General features: G+C 38.4%; 9 protein-coding genes across 9 annotated transcripts; 6 read left to right on the top strand and 3 right to left on the bottom strand.

Moving 5' to 3' along the window:
• The first annotated feature begins 42 nt into the window (after window positions 1-42).
• On the top strand, window positions 43-2,376 carry PICMEDRAFT_16630 (hypothetical protein). The gene has a single exon (XM_019161285.1). The coding sequence runs from the start codon at window positions 479-481 to the stop codon at window positions 2,297-2,299; it is 1,821 nt and encodes a 606-aa protein (XP_019017920.1). The 5' UTR covers window positions 43-478; the 3' UTR covers window positions 2,300-2,376.
• A 650-nt stretch (window positions 2,377-3,026) lies between these two features.
• On the top strand, window positions 3,027-6,026 carry PICMEDRAFT_28067 (hypothetical protein; the record flags this gene model as incomplete). The annotated part of the gene is made up of 4 exons (XM_019162531.1): window positions 3,027-4,197; window positions 4,327-4,611; window positions 4,768-5,047; window positions 5,087-6,026. Coding segments are annotated over 4 exons (2,676 nt in total), but the record flags the coding sequence as incomplete, so codon positions are not given.
• A 566-nt stretch (window positions 6,027-6,592) lies between these two features.
• Window positions 6,593-8,101, top strand: PICMEDRAFT_11774 (hypothetical protein; the record flags this gene model as incomplete). Its single annotated transcript, XM_019159839.1, has 1 exon — window positions 6,593-8,101. The coding sequence occupies one exon, from the start codon at window positions 6,593-6,595 to the stop codon at window positions 8,099-8,101; it is 1,509 nt and encodes a 502-aa protein (XP_019017918.1).
• Window positions 8,102-8,717: 616 nt separating this feature from the next.
• PICMEDRAFT_16628 (hypothetical protein) lies at window positions 8,718-9,415 on the top strand. Its single transcript, XM_019161284.1, has one exon. The coding sequence runs from the start codon at window positions 8,837-8,839 to the stop codon at window positions 9,275-9,277; it is 441 nt and encodes a 146-aa protein (XP_019017917.1). The 5' UTR covers window positions 8,718-8,836; the 3' UTR covers window positions 9,278-9,415.
• Window positions 9,416-9,507: 92 nt separating this feature from the next.
• On the bottom strand, window positions 9,508-11,075 carry PICMEDRAFT_16626 (hypothetical protein). Its single transcript, XM_019161283.1, has one exon. The coding sequence runs from the start codon at window positions 10,951-10,953 to the stop codon at window positions 9,637-9,639; it is 1,317 nt and encodes a 438-aa protein (XP_019017916.1). The 5' UTR covers window positions 10,954-11,075; the 3' UTR covers window positions 9,508-9,636.
• Window positions 11,076-11,223: 148 nt separating this feature from the next.
• On the top strand, window positions 11,224-12,252 carry PICMEDRAFT_11771 (hypothetical protein; the record flags this gene model as incomplete). The annotated part of the gene is made up of 1 exon (XM_019159838.1): window positions 11,224-12,252. One exon carries the CDS (start codon window positions 11,224-11,226, stop codon window positions 12,250-12,252), a length of 1,029 nt encoding a protein of 342 aa, XP_019017915.1.
• Window positions 12,253-12,264: 12 nt separating this feature from the next.
• PICMEDRAFT_16623 (hypothetical protein) lies at window positions 12,265-14,816 on the bottom strand. The gene has a single exon (XM_019161282.1). The coding sequence runs from the start codon at window positions 14,723-14,725 to the stop codon at window positions 12,365-12,367; it is 2,361 nt and encodes a 786-aa protein (XP_019017914.1). The 5' UTR covers window positions 14,726-14,816; the 3' UTR covers window positions 12,265-12,364.
• A 183-nt stretch (window positions 14,817-14,999) lies between these two features.
• On the top strand, window positions 15,000-15,628 carry PICMEDRAFT_16622 (hypothetical protein; the record flags this gene model as incomplete). The annotated part of the gene is made up of 1 exon (XM_019161281.1): window positions 15,000-15,628. A coding segment is annotated over exon 1 (431 nt), but the record flags the coding sequence as incomplete, so codon positions are not given.
• Window positions 15,566-17,251, bottom strand: PICMEDRAFT_32937 (hypothetical protein; the record flags this gene model as incomplete). Its single annotated transcript, XM_019162793.1, has 1 exon — window positions 15,566-17,251. One exon carries the CDS (start codon window positions 17,249-17,251, stop codon window positions 15,566-15,568), a length of 1,686 nt encoding a protein of 561 aa, XP_019017912.1.
• Between the last annotated feature and the right edge of the window lie 293 nt (window positions 17,252-17,544).

Here is a 17,544-nt window from a genome sequence, read left to right as displayed (position 1 = left end):
TCATAACTTCATTTGTAGAATTACTAAGCCAAAAGGAGACTATTTAGGGTTGAAAAAACGGGGTTTACCTAGACACCCAATGCTTCGAAATGTCTACCAGATTGCTGCTAAGCATGTCCTTAAACAGAGGCTACTGAAAAATGCTTTTTCCTCCGACAGTCAGAAGAACAATTTCCGTGCATTGAACTGTCACTTTCGGACTGTCCACTCTGAGAGAGAGGTGGGAACTTTTCAAAATAGTACATCATATGATATTCCGAATGAGGTCAATGACATATCTAAGGAAGCAGAAACAGATGAAAATGAGAATGAACATATCAGCAGAACTGAGGAAACTGGCGTCACATCTGATCCAATCGCACTACGTGCTTATCAAAAAGAATGCATTTCCTCTATAGTCAGTACTCTCTCATCAGGAGAAGAAAAAAAAATAGCTGTTTCCATTGCAACTGGTGGAGGGAAAACAGTCATTTTTTCCATGGCAATACCTGAAATATTAAAAGTATCAAGATTTGAAGGAGATGATGCTAATGGAGCTCTTATTCTTGTACATCGACGAGAATTGGCTAACCAAACTATAAAAACTATACAGCAACTTGAAATTGTCGATGATGATCGAATTTTTTTAGACATGGGAAAGAACAAGCTAGACATTACAAGGACATTTAAAGATCCACGCCCATTCATTATTGTTGGAAGTGTTCCGACTCTTGCTCGAATGGAGTGTAGTCGGGTGGCTGACTACAACATGGATAGATTTAAAGCTGTAATTGTTGATGAATGCCATCATTCTGTAAGTACGAGCTACAAAAAGCTGTTCAGAGCCTTTCGTTGCTCCAAAGATCAGCCTGATAAACGAGGTCCATTTTTACTTGGCTTTACTGCTACAATGGCCAGAACTGATCGAGTTCCTTTGAGAAAAGTGTTTGATAAAATTGTATTTGAGAAGAAGATTGCTTCCCTTATCGAAGAAAATCATCTATGTGATTTTGACTGGCTACGCATAGAACTAGGTTTAAATCTTCAAGACGTCGAAATCAAAGGCGGTGACTTTTTTCTTGACTCATTAGCCAAACATATCAATACCAACGAAATTAACGTTATTGTACTAAAAACATACTTGAAACTCAAGAAACAGTTTCCTAACAACATGAACTCGCTATTAGCATTTTGTGTTAATGTTGCGCATATGCAGACATTGTCTCGGTTATTTAGAGAAAACGGCATTAATGCCCAATATGTTAGCGGAGAGACTAAAAATAGTGAGCGTGATAGTATTGTTGCTGACTTCAGAAATGGTGAGATACCCGTTCTATTTAATTGTGGTGTTTTCACAGAGGGTACAGATATTCCAAATATAGATTCCATTTTTTTGTTGAGACCCACAAAATCCAAACCCTTGTTAATACAGATGATTGGTAGAGGACTGCGATTATCCGAAGGGAAGGAAAAGTTGCTCGTAACAGATTTCGTCGATAGCAAATCTTTGGGATTATCCTTGAGCTCGACTTTGGGTGGGAAACCTGATGTGCTAAGTTTAATGAGTTCTCTAGGCTCGTCAGGATTCAATAGAAGAGACGAAATGTTACCTGGGGATATCGACTATATTAAGTTTACAAACTATAAGGGTATTGAGATGTTGTATGATGAGAATAGAAGAAAGAATTCACCACCATATGAGCTACTCAAAAATATGAAAAGGCTAAATTCTTCAGGAACTTTAGGTCACTGGACTCAGGTAAAGTTTGATACATGGGCCACTTCCAGTGGCTACAAATCATATTTCAAAATAGAAATCACCAAAACAGCCGAATACAAAGCATCTCATTATTTTACCAAAGTTGGAGCACACAATGAATCTAGGCTCATAATTAACAAAGTTTGCGAAAATAAGGATTTTGCTTCAATAACGAACTGTGTTGCTGACTACATCAACACGCATGACTATATCAAATCAGAGATGAACGCTGTTAGACAAAGAGAAAATAATATGAAGCACCAGCCCATCACAAAAACACAAACCAGTTTTATTAGCCAAGTAGTGCCACCAATAGTGGAAAAGTCACAGTCAGATGCATTAGATTACCAGAAGTTCTTGAAACTTTTTGGTGCAAAAGTAACCGGTATGTCTAGATGGGATGCTTATACATTGATTTTTGCATATACGGTAGCAAGAAAGCAAGCGGTGCTGCTATGGCTTAAAGAAGCATTCCTAAAAACGAAGGAGAAAAGGGCTTTGATAACAAAAGAATCTTTTTTGAAGGAGAGGCAAAAGTTGGTCGATGAAGGTTGGGCTTAATTGTATCATGAAAGTAATACATATCATCTTTTATATACCTTAAAAATGTGAACGCTTACGTAATAATTAAACAGGAGCTGCTTTATCCCATTACATGTATTCGGGGTCAATTAGATGATGATGTCGACCGCCTAAGGTTGCTGATGTTCTTGAATACAATGTTGTTATAGAAGAAGATAAAACCGAATTGAGTACTACTATGAGCACTACAGCAGGAGACAAAACATCGAACGTCGCCAACTTTGCCCTCTCAAAAGATTTCCCCGAACTAGTTCGTTTTCAAATTCATGCATTAAAAGGAATCACCACATCTTTACTCTTGAAGAAAATATATTCTGATCAAAATGATGCAGCTACCTCTTTTTTGGATTGTACAAGTGCTTTGATAGAAAGCAAGTTAAAAGAGCATTTGGCAGAAACAGAAGTCATTGCAGAGGTACAAATTGAGTCAGGAATTGGCAAAAAACTTACCGTTCCTGTCATTGTTGGACTTTCCAGTGAGATTGAGAAGCAGACTTGCCGACCTATAATTGGTTCGGGTGACGAGATTACCTATATTGATGATGCTTTTGTCAAATTTACCCCATCGGAGGGACCGATTGATGTTGCTCCAAAAACTTCATCTTCCTTATTGTCCTCAGCCGCAATTTCCGCCTCGGCAGACTCATCTTCCTTTTCCTCAATGTCATCAAAACCGAACACACTATCATTTCTAGATAGTAAGAATTGGATAGAGCTTCCCATTGAGTACTCAAAGCTTCCAATAGAAGCAGCGTTGGTGCTTACTGTTTGTTGTTATGATGTACGAACCGGCCAAAAACAATTATTATGTTCAGGACGAATGCCTATGTTCAGTGATACCTGTACTTTGAACGCAGGACGTTATACAGTAGAGCTGCAGCTACCAGAATCGCCGTCTTATTCATTATTGCAGGTACCTGAGAAGAAGAAGAGCACACTCTCAGAAAACATTCTAGAGAAAATACAATTTGACAACTCCCGACCTACCTGGTTGAATAAACTTACAATCACCAAACTAGATTTCATTGAATCAAAAACCACTTTTCTACCAGAATACCAAAATCCTAAAATTAGATTGATTATTGTTTTTCCAAGCTTTGACATTCCTATAGTTTTTTCTGATATCAAATATGTACCCATATCTCTTCCATCTTATGATCCTTCAAGTTATGCTTTGAATTATGACCCGATGTTCAATGAGATAACGTATACCAACAAAGTGAACAAAATCACTGAAAACAATATGTCTTTAATATATTCAACCGAATCTTTACCTTTTGACCCTGATCAGATACGTGGGGAGCAAATGGAAGATCCAGTAGAGCAAAAGTTTAGAAGATTAGAAAGAATGCAACATCTTTCTCCTTTGGACAAGGAATTGAAACCTACTTTAAGGATGCGTGAATCTTTGTCACTGGTAATGAAAAAACAATTTTTTGAAAAGATGACGGCCAAGGAAAGAAATATGGTTTGGAGATATCGGTGGTTTATGCTAAATACGTTGATCGTAGGAAACACTCCAGGTTGGAGCAATGCGTTGATAAATTTTATCAAATGTGTGGATTGGAACAATAGTGCCGAAATAAATGAATTTGAAACTATCCTTAGGAATCTAAAGGAAAACTTAAACTTGAAGTCCAGGGAGTTGCTTGGCTGGAAAAAGGAATCTGCTTTTGATATCTTCGTTAGAAAATTGCAGATAATTGATTGCTTGGAATTACTAAGTTGCAATTACAGAAACTTCATTGTTCGGAATATGGCAGTTGAAAGATTAGAGCGTGCTACTGATTCGGAGATTTCTGTTTTCATGGTCCAGCTTGTTCAAAGTATTAAAAATGAGACATTTCTCAATGAAGATGCACAATCTGAGCGCTCCAGTGACAAATATGATTCTGCGAAAGCTTTATCAATCAATGATATAGAAGTGGTTCATGTTGATGAGGAAGAAAATGAACTTAAAACTCCGGGAAGTGCCAAATCCGGAAACACCTCGAATTACACTTTAGCATCAAGTGACTATCAGATAGTAGATACTGTTAATGAAAGCAGTGGTTCTGATACTCACATAACTGATTTCATTGATAGTATACTTTTCAAAAATAAAAAACTCAAAAGTATCAATATCCCGGACATTCCATCAAGGTTTATCAACTTTATGATTGATCGTGTGATTAGGGATGCATCATTAACAAACTATTTCTATTGGTGTTTGAAAGTGGAGGTCGAAGAAGAACAGCTTAGAAATAACAATTCCACGATTTATGACATGATCGCTAATAATAATAATAGCAGTAAAAACAATAATGCTATTAATGCAATGGTGAGTAATGGTCATATGGATAATGGAAACTCAAATATAAACAATTATTATACAAATAAGGGTACAACGTCAAATCAGAATATTGGCGATGGAAATAAAAATGGATTTGCTTTAGGGTCCAAAAAAGGAATACTTTCTGTTCCTGCCACAATGAATGAACCCAACAAAATGTTCCACAAAATAATTCATGAATTGACAATGAAAAAATTTATTGTAAGTTTGGCTCAAAGCCAACATGGAAAAGCTAAATTATATGAGCTGCGGAGACAGATAGAGCTCGTCAACAAACTACACAATTTCTGCTATAAGATAAAGGTCGATCACCGTAAAGAGACAACCCCTATGAAAGTTGAAGCATTGAAGACCATGCTTGCAGAGAAGCACAAAAGGACTATTTTTGGATCTAAGTATGAATCGAGAGGTATATTGATGGAAGAAAACCGAAGTGAATCGATGTTAGACTTTCCAAAGTTGACCATGCCGTTGGATCCCTCGGTGATCGTCAACGGAACTCTACCGGAAGAATCAGCGGTATTCAAGTCGAGCTTAAATCCACTTAAAATAACTTTCAAAACAACACAAAGCAGTAAATACCCAATAATGTACAAGATCGGTGATGATTTAAGGCAAGATCAATTTGTCATTCAGATTATCACATTGATGGAAAAAATTTTAGAGAGTGAAAATATGGATCTGAAATTGAAGCCCTACAAGATTTTAGCTACAGGTGAGGTAGAAGGATTTATCCAGTTTATCCCAAATAACTCACTCTCTCATATACTCTCCAAGTACAACAACTCTATTTTGCTTTATTTACAAACGTTTAACCCAGATCCTACAGCCCATCTTGGCGTGAATCCACAAGTGATGGACAACTATGTTCGCTCTTGCGCAGGCTATTGTGTTGTGACGTATATATTGGGTGTTGGAGATAGGCATTTAGAGAATCTACTACTTTCGAAAGACGGTTACTTTTTTCATGCCGATTTTGGCTATATTTTAGGTCAAGATCCAAAACCATTTCCTCCTCTGATGAAGCTACCTATTCAGATAATTGAAGGTATGGGTGGAGCTGACGACATCAACTACAAAACTTTCTGCCAGTACTGCTTTATCACTTATATCACTTTGCGGAAAAATTCATCGTTGATTTTAAACCTTGTCCAACTCATGATCAACACTTCAATCCCTGCTTTAAGGACAGGGATTGAAAACAGTGAGGCTGAAAAAATGGAGCTCTTGTGGAAGGTTGAGGAAAAGTTCATGCTAGACCTGAATGACGAGGAGGCTGTTCTTCACTTTCAAAACCTCATAGATAGTAGTGTCAACGCAGTTCTTCCTGTTGTAATCGACAGACTTCACAACCTTGCTCAATACTGGCGGTCTTGATTGTTTCGCTCACGAAGGCTCGTCCTTTTTTTCTCATTCCCTACTTCTCTCTTTACTCTTCCGTTCGAACACCTTCTCTTAAGTATACTTAATTTAAAAAATTGGCACTATCAGCTTATGGAAATATCACTACCACAGAAGCACCAGCTCGCTTTGAATGAAAGTCTGGCATATCTGGCTTCTGCCATCATGTCACGAGTGTCCAACGCAGCCACAATCACTTTTCAGGACAGTAACTGATCCTGAAACGTAAATACTTTTGATAGCTGTGAATTTCATCAAAGCTGATTTTATAGTCATGTGAATACTGTACTGAAATTGAAAGGTGGTTTTTATGTTGGTGATTAACAACTTGGGGCTACTTTCATAAACGACTTCAGTACTTCACCTCTAACACGTGACTTGATCGTACTCGAATTGCCTTTTTTCATCCATGCACACGACGAGGAATGCAATAAGTTTTGAGACTCGCTAGTGATAGAATCAAGTGCCTTGATAAAGAATTCTTATATAGTTTTCAAAGAGTAAAGGTGAAAACTTGATTGAGTCTACTAAACCTAATAATGGAAAATTGCACAATACCCACAAATGTGGTAACAGACACACTTAATCCCATTCTAAAAAAAATCTTAAGCAAAAGCAAATCAACACACTTGATCAGACTAGATACAGTGACAAATGAAATCAAGCTAAAAGTTGATAAGCCTCATTTGGGACTCATCTACCTTGAGTCTCCGTACATAGCCATCCCATCCTTTGACCTTCTTAAACTCATTGAAAGAGGTAAGTGCTGTGGTTTATGCGGCGGAGTGCTGAAAATCTATGACAATGGTAAGATGAAAGACGATGGGAACAAAAGCACTCGACAGAAGCAGACACACATTGAGAAGCATGAGAGGTATATTAATGGTCTTGACTGCTCGGAGTGTGAAGTACGTTGGTGTGATAAACAGTGTAAAGACCTTGATTTCAAGCATATGCTCTTGAACCACAGGCCCTCAAACAAATCAACGTCTCATTCATTCCTCGATGTTGCTGGTAACGAGAAAGATATATTTTATTTTGACAAGTGGACCAAGCTGAAGAATCTTCTGGTAAGTGAGAATTTGGATGTTGTATACAACACATTTATGTGCATAATACAAATATATTATGATGAAACTTTGGTACAAGGTTTTGAATCGCTAAAATGTGTTGTCTGTGACGACGAATCACAGCTTGAGCTTTACATAAATTCGTGGAACATCTTGAAAGTTATTGATTTGAAGACCCTTTGGCAAAGCTTTACTGGCTGTTTTAAAAAACTCAACATGTCATATTTGAGTTTTCTAAAGTATGTGATAATTTTCAAACTAAATAACTACAACGGTTCCATCTACCTCATATTCTCAGCGATGACTAAATCTGACTCTGTTGAGCCCAATGTCAAAGTCGAGTATTATGATGGAGCTACTCAGTATGATTATGAGGAGTTTAGCGTTAGGACTGGCGAGGATAATGCTGTTCATATGATAAAAGAACATGTCGTGGATAGGGCTTCTGTGAAGCCAATATATACCAATAGATCGTCAGGTATTCTTGACAAAAAGGTCATCCAGGTTTCAAATACTGCACGGGTATCTAATACAGCACCTTTGGTGTTACCTGATGAAGATTTTTCCAACCCTGCCGATGTGGAAGATGATGAAATCGAGTTTCTTTCTGACGGCGAATCAGATACCAAAATCCCCAAAATTGTACTTCCGGTTTTGCCTTCCTATACACAGAAAACTACAAATTCAAAAATAAGAGCTGCATCATTCACATCTTCTGGTGCCTCTTTCGGTGAAGGCATTATAAAATACAATAGAGATCAGATCAGGGAAATGCTTGAGAATATGTCGCATTCCATGAGATTGGATGAAGAGTCATCAGACGAAGCTGAGGACGCTATTGATGATGAGATTTCCAGCTCTGTTGGTTCTTCTATTAGCAGAAATATTGTTTCAATGGTTAAAAACCTTCAGGTGAACAATGCAGCATCGCAAAGAAGAAAAAGCGTGAAATTTGAAGAGAAAGTGACTACTATCTAAACAACGTATAAAGTGAGTAAATTGACCATGTAGGTCCTTCATTTTCAAATAAAAAATCGCGACGAATAGCTTTATGCACAATGGACTATCAAGCTACGGAAGAAATGTCAATCTCCGAAGGCGGTCCGTCCGCCTTCATCTGGGTGAAAGAAAAGCATAAAATCCAATAGAGGAATGAGGGGGAATTGGTATCCTAGCCCTCTTTTCTCAAAATGTAAAGTAATATAACTATAGCCTGGTTTTGGTACTTGGAATCAAAGCTAATCTTATTTCCTCCGACCCATTCCTTTATTCAAACTCTTTTTTGATATATCATCTTTTTCTATTCAGATGAATTCATTAAAAGTTGCAGTCATAGGAGGTACTGGTGGCCTTGGTCGTGCCATTGCCCAAAACCTTGCCTCCAAGGAAGCATCTGTTACTGTTTACGGACGGACCTTTAGGGATAATGATGTCAAGAATATCAAATTTGTCGAAGTTGATCTCAGTTTGATGTCAAACATTAGAGAGTTGGTCACAAAACATTCGTTCAAGATTTCTGAATACGACTTGATAGTTTTCACCGCAGGTATTTTTGCGGCTTCCAAAAGGGAAGAAACCAGTGAAGGTTTGGAACGTGATTTTGCAACAAGCACTCTAAACAGGTATCTATTACTAGAGAAGTCGTTAGCTGAGTTAGAGGCGCAGTCACCACTAAAAGAAGGTTCAAAAATCAAGAAGCCAAGAATTTTTATCATGGCTTACCCGGGTGCAGGTCAGTTAGGAACTCCAGATGATTTGAATCAAGAGAAAAGCTACTCTGCTTATCGGTGCCACATGAACACTGTTGCTGGTAACGAAGCCATTGTTGTTCACTACTCTGACAATGAACATTTTAATATTTATGGTTTAAATCCAGGAATAGTTAAAACAAATATCAGAGACAATTACTTGGGGAAAAATAGCTGGGTTTCCAAGGTTTTGGAATCCTTCATTGGCTGGTTCAACAAGTCACCAGAGCAATACGCAGAGATAATCACACCCTTGCTAACTAACTCAGCCCTAGACGCAGACAATGGATCTTTTTATGATAACAATGCAAAGAAAATTCCAGCCTCCAAAGGGTTTGACAAGGAGTATGCCGACAAGTATATAAGGAAGTCAAAAGAGTTGCTTGACAGCAAGGGGTTGTGGTAATTTTTAGTTTGTAATTATTCTATTTTGTGTTTTCGCAAGTTTTGCAACTTTACTTTCAAATTGTTTTTATCAAACGCTTATTTTCTCTCAGAACCTAAATGGAAGTCAGCTGCTGGTTATTTTTGATAACTAGATGGCTTTTGATATTTACGGCTCGACTCAAGAAAAGTTATTGTCGAAGCAAGGATCAAAAGAAGGTGTCAAAGAAAATATTTTTGAAATGGGTGATGGGCTTTCATTCTAAAAAAGGTCTACCCTTTTTATGAAATTATATCACTCAAGTGTTCTTCGCATAATGAAAAGTGGTATTCCTGCTACAGATATTTAATGATGTAAGGAGAACTCAAAGCTAAGAAATATCATTTTAATGTATCTTTCATACAGTTCCATAATGCAATAACGTTGCGTGCTAACTCGTTACCAATTCCTACTTTGATTCCCGAGTTCTTATACGTTGTATGCAAGATAACTCCTAGTATGCACACACCTAAAGATGCTTTTATTAGAATAGGTGATCGGCGGAGTTCTCGTTTCAATAGTTGACTATTGTTTAGCTTCTCAGTTATGTACCTCTTTTTATTTAACTGAGATTCATACTGCTGGTGCTCTTTTATCTGCAAAGCTAGCACGGTGATCGATGTGGATTTACTCTTCAAGAAGGAGAATTTTGAAATATGTCTGAAAGTTTTGAGTTTCGTCAAGGGTATTTTTTTTCTTATATCTAACGCAAGTTTCAGAACGTTGTAAACTTCAAGCTTTGAGTCAATTGAGTCAATACTCAGATGTATCCGTATGAATTTGTTCAATACTGCATGGACTATATCAGTATCATATCTACTCCCTGCCGAGTCGATGGAAGAGTCGCTCATTTCATTCAAATCCGTAATAATGTCATCCTTATAGTATATCAAGAGGGCAGTATATATATAGATGATCAGTTGGGGCTCATCACATGCAAATATAAAATCCCATATCAATGATATATCCGCTATATTTGTGATATCGTGGGTGAAGAGCGATATTATGCTGCTTAAGGCATACACAGGTGGTGATGGTTCCAAAATGAGATAAAGATCATAGTCAATGTGACTCAATAACTCAGGAATAATATCTAATTGTTTTATCGTTGGACGTATGCTTGTCATCATATGATCACGTAAATATCGCAATGTCAGAATGTAAAGAAACTGAAATGCTTCATAGTCGTCCTCAAACGCTAGTACCACCATAGTCGCCACATCGTGATATCCCTGATAGTAATTTATGCCTGGTATAGCCTCAAGTACCTTCATTATAACATTGAACAACCGTTTCCTCAAATGTGGAATCTCACTGTGTTCGCCAGCTGTATCGCACAAATATATAAAGGACCTGTCGACATCTTTTTGTACTTGATCAGTATCCTTGTGGCTCTCCTCTCCACTGGTTTTCTCCGAGAGAGATTTCATATAGACATCCAAATTAGGATCCTGCCCTATAAATAATGGCCATGCTCTTGCTCTAAGGCTGTTGTCCAAAAGCCGATCCGACGTACAAAGTACAGTTTCTCGGAGTCGGTCAATATCATTTGCGTCTAGCATTTCTGTCATTTCATGAATCTGCCTATCCTTACCGAAATTTGAGCCAAGATCAAAATCATATACGCTTTCACCACTGTCATCCAATAGCACAACCATTATAGTATGTGCCTATCTTTATTACTTGCCGAAATGTAATGCTCTTAGGGATGCCTTTGAATGCTGAAGGGACAAGGCCTTAGCCTGCAATTATTTAAATTGGCAACTCCTTCGGTGAAAATATTATGTAATCATGAACATGATTTTGCGACGACTACTGAAACTGGTACAGAAAGTACCCCGTTTGCTGTGGAAAGTAGTTTATAACCTAGCTAGGAGCAACCTTTAACGCCCACTAGACTTAATCAGTGAAGCATTTGCATATCATCAATGGATGCTCTGGGATGGAAACCGTTGGCCAAGATTGGCGGAGGAAGATTTTCGGATATTTACAGAGTTTTGAAAAGCGATTCGGAAAATAATAGTGCTAATAATGAAGAGCAACAGCTGTTTGCTTTGAAGCTAGTTGATCCTGATGATGAAAAGCCTCCGCATAATATTAGAAATGAAATAAAGATACTTTCTGACTTGAAAAACGCAAAAGAAGGTCAAGACGCCGTAATTCCAAATGTTATCAATTTGATCAGTGTTTCATCTAACAATATTGAATACGGACTACTTTTCCCATTGCTTGATATGACTTTGAATCATGTGATCAAAAGCCACATTAAATCACGTACAATTTTCAATTCTGATGGTACAATGAAAATGAGAAAAGTGAATACAATTCCTATCGATAGCGCGTTCAAGATAGTTGTCGGCTTAATGAAGGGGTTAGATTGGATTCATAAGAACGGAGTAATCCACCGTGATATTAACCCGAACAATATCTTATTTGGCAGAGAAAATCCTGAGATGCCAGTGATTATAGACTTTGGAATATCCTACCAAGAACCATATAACAATGGGCTTGAAAAGCCAAATAAAAAATTCACTGATATAGCGACTGGAATATACAAGGCACCCGAATTACTCCTTTCTAAACGTGACTACTCCAACAAAGTGGACATGTGGGCCGTCGGTATTCTAATTACAGTAATTTTAAGCAAAGATGGGAAACCAATTTTTGAGCAAGATTCGATGTACAGTGATTTGGTTTTACTTTCCAATATACTTGCAACATTTGGCTCTCCTCCATCAGATTGGTCTGATTGTAAAGGCCTAACTTCATTTGACTCTTTAAATCGCACATTTTTCACCAAATCTCCCAAACCGCTAGAAGAAATTGTGCCTCGACTCTTTGAGGAACCGGAAACTCTAAGTTCTTCAAAATTACAAAAGACTATTACTGGCTTAACCAAATACGAAACCAGTGAGAGGCTCTCGGCACATGATGCATTGGCCATCCTCCTTTGCTAAACTTACTATCAAATGTAAATATTTCTTTTCTTTCCCAAAAATCGAAAACTGTAACTATTCTAAAATAAATAAGAACAAGCTAGAGCTTTCTTATATAACTATACAACAAAATCTATTTCTTTTCCTTCAACTCAACCATCTCCTGTTCACATCTATTTATAGAAGCCGTACCAGTTTCTATCTTACCACCCAAATACTTGAGTCTTTCCTTGAAAAGTTTAGGCTCAGGAACCTCTTTGAATTTATTCAGGTCTTCAGCAAATTTACGGACACGGTTCGTTTCAAACTCAATTTGACCCAGTAAACATTCCTTCTCAATGGCACGGTATATTTCGGGATCGCTAACCATTTGTTTGAATGCAACAGAAAAAACGGGTTTGGCTGGAATAACTTTAGTTACAACACCGTCAACGCGGACCAAACGAATTAATTCTGCGTTCTCCATACTTTGTAAAATCATGAAAGTATTTGCCTTAAACATAGGCAACAAGAAAATGTCAGCGTAGTCGATTTCTGCTTTATCGCTCAAAAGTTTAATGATTTGCCATGCTTGTGAAACGTTGAAACCGTAGTCTGCAGTTGAAGTAAGGAAAACTTGAGATAGCTGCTCGACGGCCTGTTGAGTCAAACCTTCAAACGCTTCTTTTGGCGTATCACCCGATTTAATCCGGCGAACAAACATTTGCAAGTCTCTCATACGACCACCAAGTAATGTAGCATATCTGTCCAACTCTTCTTGATCTTTTTCGGTCTGAATATTTTTATCCTTTTCTAAAGAGTGGTTAACATATATGTTTGAAGCTAACTCAGAAGCGTCGGATAAAACGATTCTTTTCAATGGAGCAGTAGGCAATGATGATATCATTTCTTGAATTGATCCTACATCATCTGTAATGAAAATAACATGGGCAATGTTTAGCTGAACCAAGTTTGCAGCCCATTCCGCCAGTGATTTGTATATAAAGGAGTTAGCTTGATTTTTCTTTCTAGCAGCTTGATATCTATCAATGACAATAACAGGCTTGCATTGAGGGTTTTGCTGTAAATAATCTTCTTCCTTCATGTAGAAATCCTGGTTTGACGACATTAGCTCATAATAGTTGGAAAGAGCCAAATCCCTGATGGAACCTAAGGATAGAGTCAACATACTCGAAATTTGAGACTCTTTCGTTTCCGTTAAACCAGCATTCTGCCCGGTCAAACTTTTCACAAATAAGTCCACAAAACTTGAAATACTTGTAAGGAAGGAAAAAACAGGGAAATAACCGATTTCATGTGCAAAATTTTGGATTAATTGATAATCTTTGCGTGATTTAATGATATTTTCACAATCAACATACAACACATTATCTCTGTTTCCCAAGACCATAGAGCTTACTAAATTTCTTTTCCCACTACCTGCTGGGCCTTGCACAACAATCATAGAATTGACATTTTCTTCAAGCCATATTTTAATTTCTTTAGCCTTTTTATTTCTTTCCTCCATTAAATCATCAATTTCACTCCATAATTCCCAGTCTGCATCTTCAGATTGTTGAAAGCTTAACAAGCCTTTAACTTTATTTCTCGTGGTAATCCATCCTCTCCAAATTTCCCTAAACCATAAACTCTTACTCCAATCCAATTCACCCTTGATTTTCTCCTTAATGAACCAGCTCCTGATCGGATCAAAGATCAAAACAGCAAAACCTGCCATTAGTGCTAGCAGCAGAGGAATGGCAATTCTCGGATGGTCTCTAACTAGTGTAGGGAACCAGTGATCATTTACCCTCTTTTTATAATGAATATGGACGATAGTTCCACCTATATCAGCGCCTGTTAGGCAATGTCTAGCACAAATTGCACTACGAGTTGACCAAAATGTAACAAGTGCAACTCTTTCCATATCTCCTGGTTTAGGTAGGTTAATATCTGAAATTTTACCATATCTTCTGAACATGGCATAAAGGGATTCCTGTGATAACTCATCACCTTCGAATTTGACCTTTAAGGTAGGTGAGGCATATCTACCCATATCTTCAACCCAAGGAATACCTTTAACAGGAAAAATCCCCATACGCAAAAAAAAACGATGAGTTTTGGACATCTTTTCGGTAAGGTTGTAAATCAACGATTTATTGTACAATTGGGGAGTCGTTGCAGCAGGTAGCTTGAATGATACAAATGCACCACCATCTCTGGGAACAGGGAAAATCTTCACATCAGAGTAAGACTGTGTTAAATTCGTGACAAACTTCACCATAGCTTCTGCTGAACTTGGGTAAAAAATTGGTGATACGAATTGCGAGTAGTCCCACTTGGATTTTTTTGGAGGACAAATGTGATCTATGTATAGAGTTGTTCTATCCTTGACGTGCAAAATAAAACCGGTATCACTGATGCTTGTGTCTTCGCCGAAGTTGGAACTTTCAATGACGGTAGTTTCATTCACGGGCTTTCTTCCGGTGTATGTAGTGATTGGACGAAACGTCATCATCCGAGGTCTAAAAACCCCGAGTAGTCGGGCTCCTCTGATTGATAGCATCCCTAATAAGGCTTCTGGTTTCCGCTAGTCTGCCAGATGCTACTTTCCTTTACTGGGGAACTAGCGTAGAGTAAATGTGAAACGGCAAGAAGTGGCTAATGTAGTAATAGGTAATTTTGTAGGGCAGGGACATCGCAGCCTTCCGCGTATTATCTCAACATGAATTTAGAAGTAACTAAAGAATTTCTAGTTCCGGCTTGCGAGATCGGAGACACGGCGAGTTGGCTTGCAGAAATGCGGAAGTGATACAAAAATAGTAGGGGGAACCCAGAATGTCTGGCAGAAACACTGGTAAGAAATACGAAACAGAACTTGAAGCCGTACGATCGACCGGGGATGATAATGAGAGCAGTGACGTTAATTATGTTACAGACGACGCGTTGGAAAATACTGTTGACTCTACGTTATTTTTGAAACTACGAGAGCAGTCGGTCAGACAAGTGACAGAGATGATGGATTCAACGATAGCGAGTATGTCTCGCTTGGAGAAATCTATGGATAGGATAGGGTCGTCAACCTCGGGGGTAGTTAGTGCCGCCCGCATATGGTCCAGTTTCTACGACCCTTTAGTGGTAGAGAAACTGAAAGAAGAAAGCGTTAAGGGAAATAGCGCAACGGGGGTTAGTGCTGAGGATGAAAATGCAAAGGTTTTAAGCAGTAACCAAGACTTTGGCGAAGACCTATCAGAAGGCCACCCATTTGATTAATGGTAAATTAAACTAGCAAATATACAGTGTTTATTTATTTTTTATTTGTTTGTTTGTATCCGGAAGAAGGTAAGGAAAATCATTAATATTGATCTTTTCCTGAAACAATCACGTTGTTGATCTTGAGAATCATTCTTGTGAGCTGCGTAGCCAACAAGAGTTGTTGCTTTTTACCGATAAATGTTTCAATGACAAACATTTCTTTCATGTCGTTATTGTTGCTACCTAAACAGTCGATACCCAAGTGAGGGCTATTGGTGGAAACTTGGGCTGCCTTAAGCTTGGTCAACTCTTCAATAGGATTGTAGCCTGAATTTTCAGCTAACGACATCGGAATGACATCCAAAGCCTGTGAGAAAGCACGGAATGCATATTGATCGATACCTTTTTGTTTATCAGCTTCTTCCATGATCTTCAAGGAGCATGATGTCTCTACTGCACCACCCCCATAAACAATCTTGTTATTCTTAATCAAGTTTCTGACAACACAAAGGGAATCATGAAGTGACCTGATGGATTCATCCACAATCATTTTGTTGGAACCTCTGATCAAATCTGTAACGGTATTCACTTGAGTCTTACCGATTGCAGCGGTCGAACTCTTTTCGTTCTCAACAACAATCATCTTGTCTCTAGTGGTACCAAACTCCACTTCGTAAACTTTGTCTGCATGTCCCAATTTCTCAGACGATAAGTCCTCAAATCTGGAAACAATGCTTCCCTTTGTGGCAATAGCAATGGACTCGATATCGCTTCCACCAACCCATCTAACAGCTGGCAAATTATTAGCTAGAAGTAAAGAGTTTGCCTCATCATCAAACCCCCATTGACAGATGACCAAATTAGCACCTGACTTTTTGATTGAATCAATCATCTGGACAAACTTGTCAGATTCATATTTTTGTAAGCTCTTGAATTCTTCCACGTTAGATATTTCCAACTTATGCTTGGTTTTTGGCTTAGGTGGTTCGAATGGACATGATAAGATCGCTATCTTGGCATTATTTATGAACTTGGGCATCTGTGGATGCGAGAAATCTTTATCTATGCAGACACCGTTTATAGTTTTAGAATCAGAAATTGAACCTCCCAACTTACCTTGCAACTTGATCAACTCAAAGTCGACATCATCTCTATCCAAATCGGCAACCTTCAAGACCGATTCAACGGCCATTTTTGCAAATTGGTTGTGGTACTTGTTGACGATTTTCGAGCCAAGAGAAGTCTTGGCAGCCTTGAATAAATCACTGGACGCTAAAAGATTGGAGTCCAAATCCTCCTTGTCAATGAATATCTCATCTGCTATTTCATCTAAATGAGCAGAAATAATTTTGGAAGCTTTCTCGTATCCGTTGGCCACCTTGATAGGATGTATACCCATCTCGATCAACTTCAAAGCTTGTTCGAGAAGTGCACCTGCCAAGATGACGACACCTGTGGTACCATCACCAATTTCATCATCCTGGGACTTCGATAACTCCACCAACAACTTGGCAATCTGGTTGTCAATCTGCATTTCCGTTAAGATGGTGGCACCATCGTTGGTGATGTTGATATCGCCATCTGGAGAAACCAAAATTTTGTCCAAGCCACGAGGGCCAAGAGATGTTCTGAGGATGTCTGAGACCTGGCGGGCAGCTTGAATGTGTGACCTCAAGGCCTCCAAACCAGAGGACTTTGTCTTGCTTGACTGGTCTCTCACAATGATGAAAGGGCGTCCTAGTTCGTCCTGGGCGACAATGGCGTTAGACATATCTGGCATTGGCATCGCATGTTGTTGAGGATGTGCCATGGTGTGTGTGTCTTTAGGTGTCTTTCCGTTGGTATGGGTTCTTCTATACAAAAGGAGATCTTCTCACAATTTGCTACGCGGTCCTCTCTATGAAAGTGTTTGTGTTATGGATCAACACGATGTTCACTCCATCCATAGAGCTCAGCCGTCAACCAGCACCTTGCCGTCGTTGAGGACGAGCTTCTGGAAAAACGTGAAGTGCGAGGAAGAAGAAATTTTAAGTAATTTTTCATTTTTGCTGATTTTCCCGATTTTTTTTCATCATCTGA

Source organism: Pichia membranifaciens, assembly GCF_001661235.1.
Source record: "Pichia membranifaciens NRRL Y-2026 unplaced genomic scaffold PICMEscaffold_3, whole genome shotgun sequence".
Lineage (NCBI taxonomy): Eukaryota > Fungi > Ascomycota > Pichiomycetes > Pichiales > Pichiaceae > Pichia > Pichia membranifaciens.
Note: the sequence above shows the minus strand (reverse complement) of the source record. Positions and strands in the feature narration are given on the sequence as shown.

Bases quoted from the DNA above. Each gene is read 5' to 3' on its own strand.
- PICMEDRAFT_16628 (XM_019161284.1), top strand. From the start codon at position 8,837: ATGGCTTACCCGGGTGCAGGTCAGTTAGGAACTCCAGATGATTTGAAT.
- PICMEDRAFT_16623 (XM_019161282.1), bottom strand. From the start codon at position 14,725: ATGACGTTTCGTCCAATCACTACATACACCGGAAGAAAGCCCGTGAAT.
- PICMEDRAFT_16626 (XM_019161283.1), bottom strand. From the start codon at position 10,953: ATGGTTGTGCTATTGGATGACAGTGGTGAAAGCGTATATGATTTTGAT.
- PICMEDRAFT_16630 (XM_019161285.1), top strand. From the start codon at position 479: ATGGCAATACCTGAAATATTAAAAGTATCAAGATTTGAAGGAGATGAT.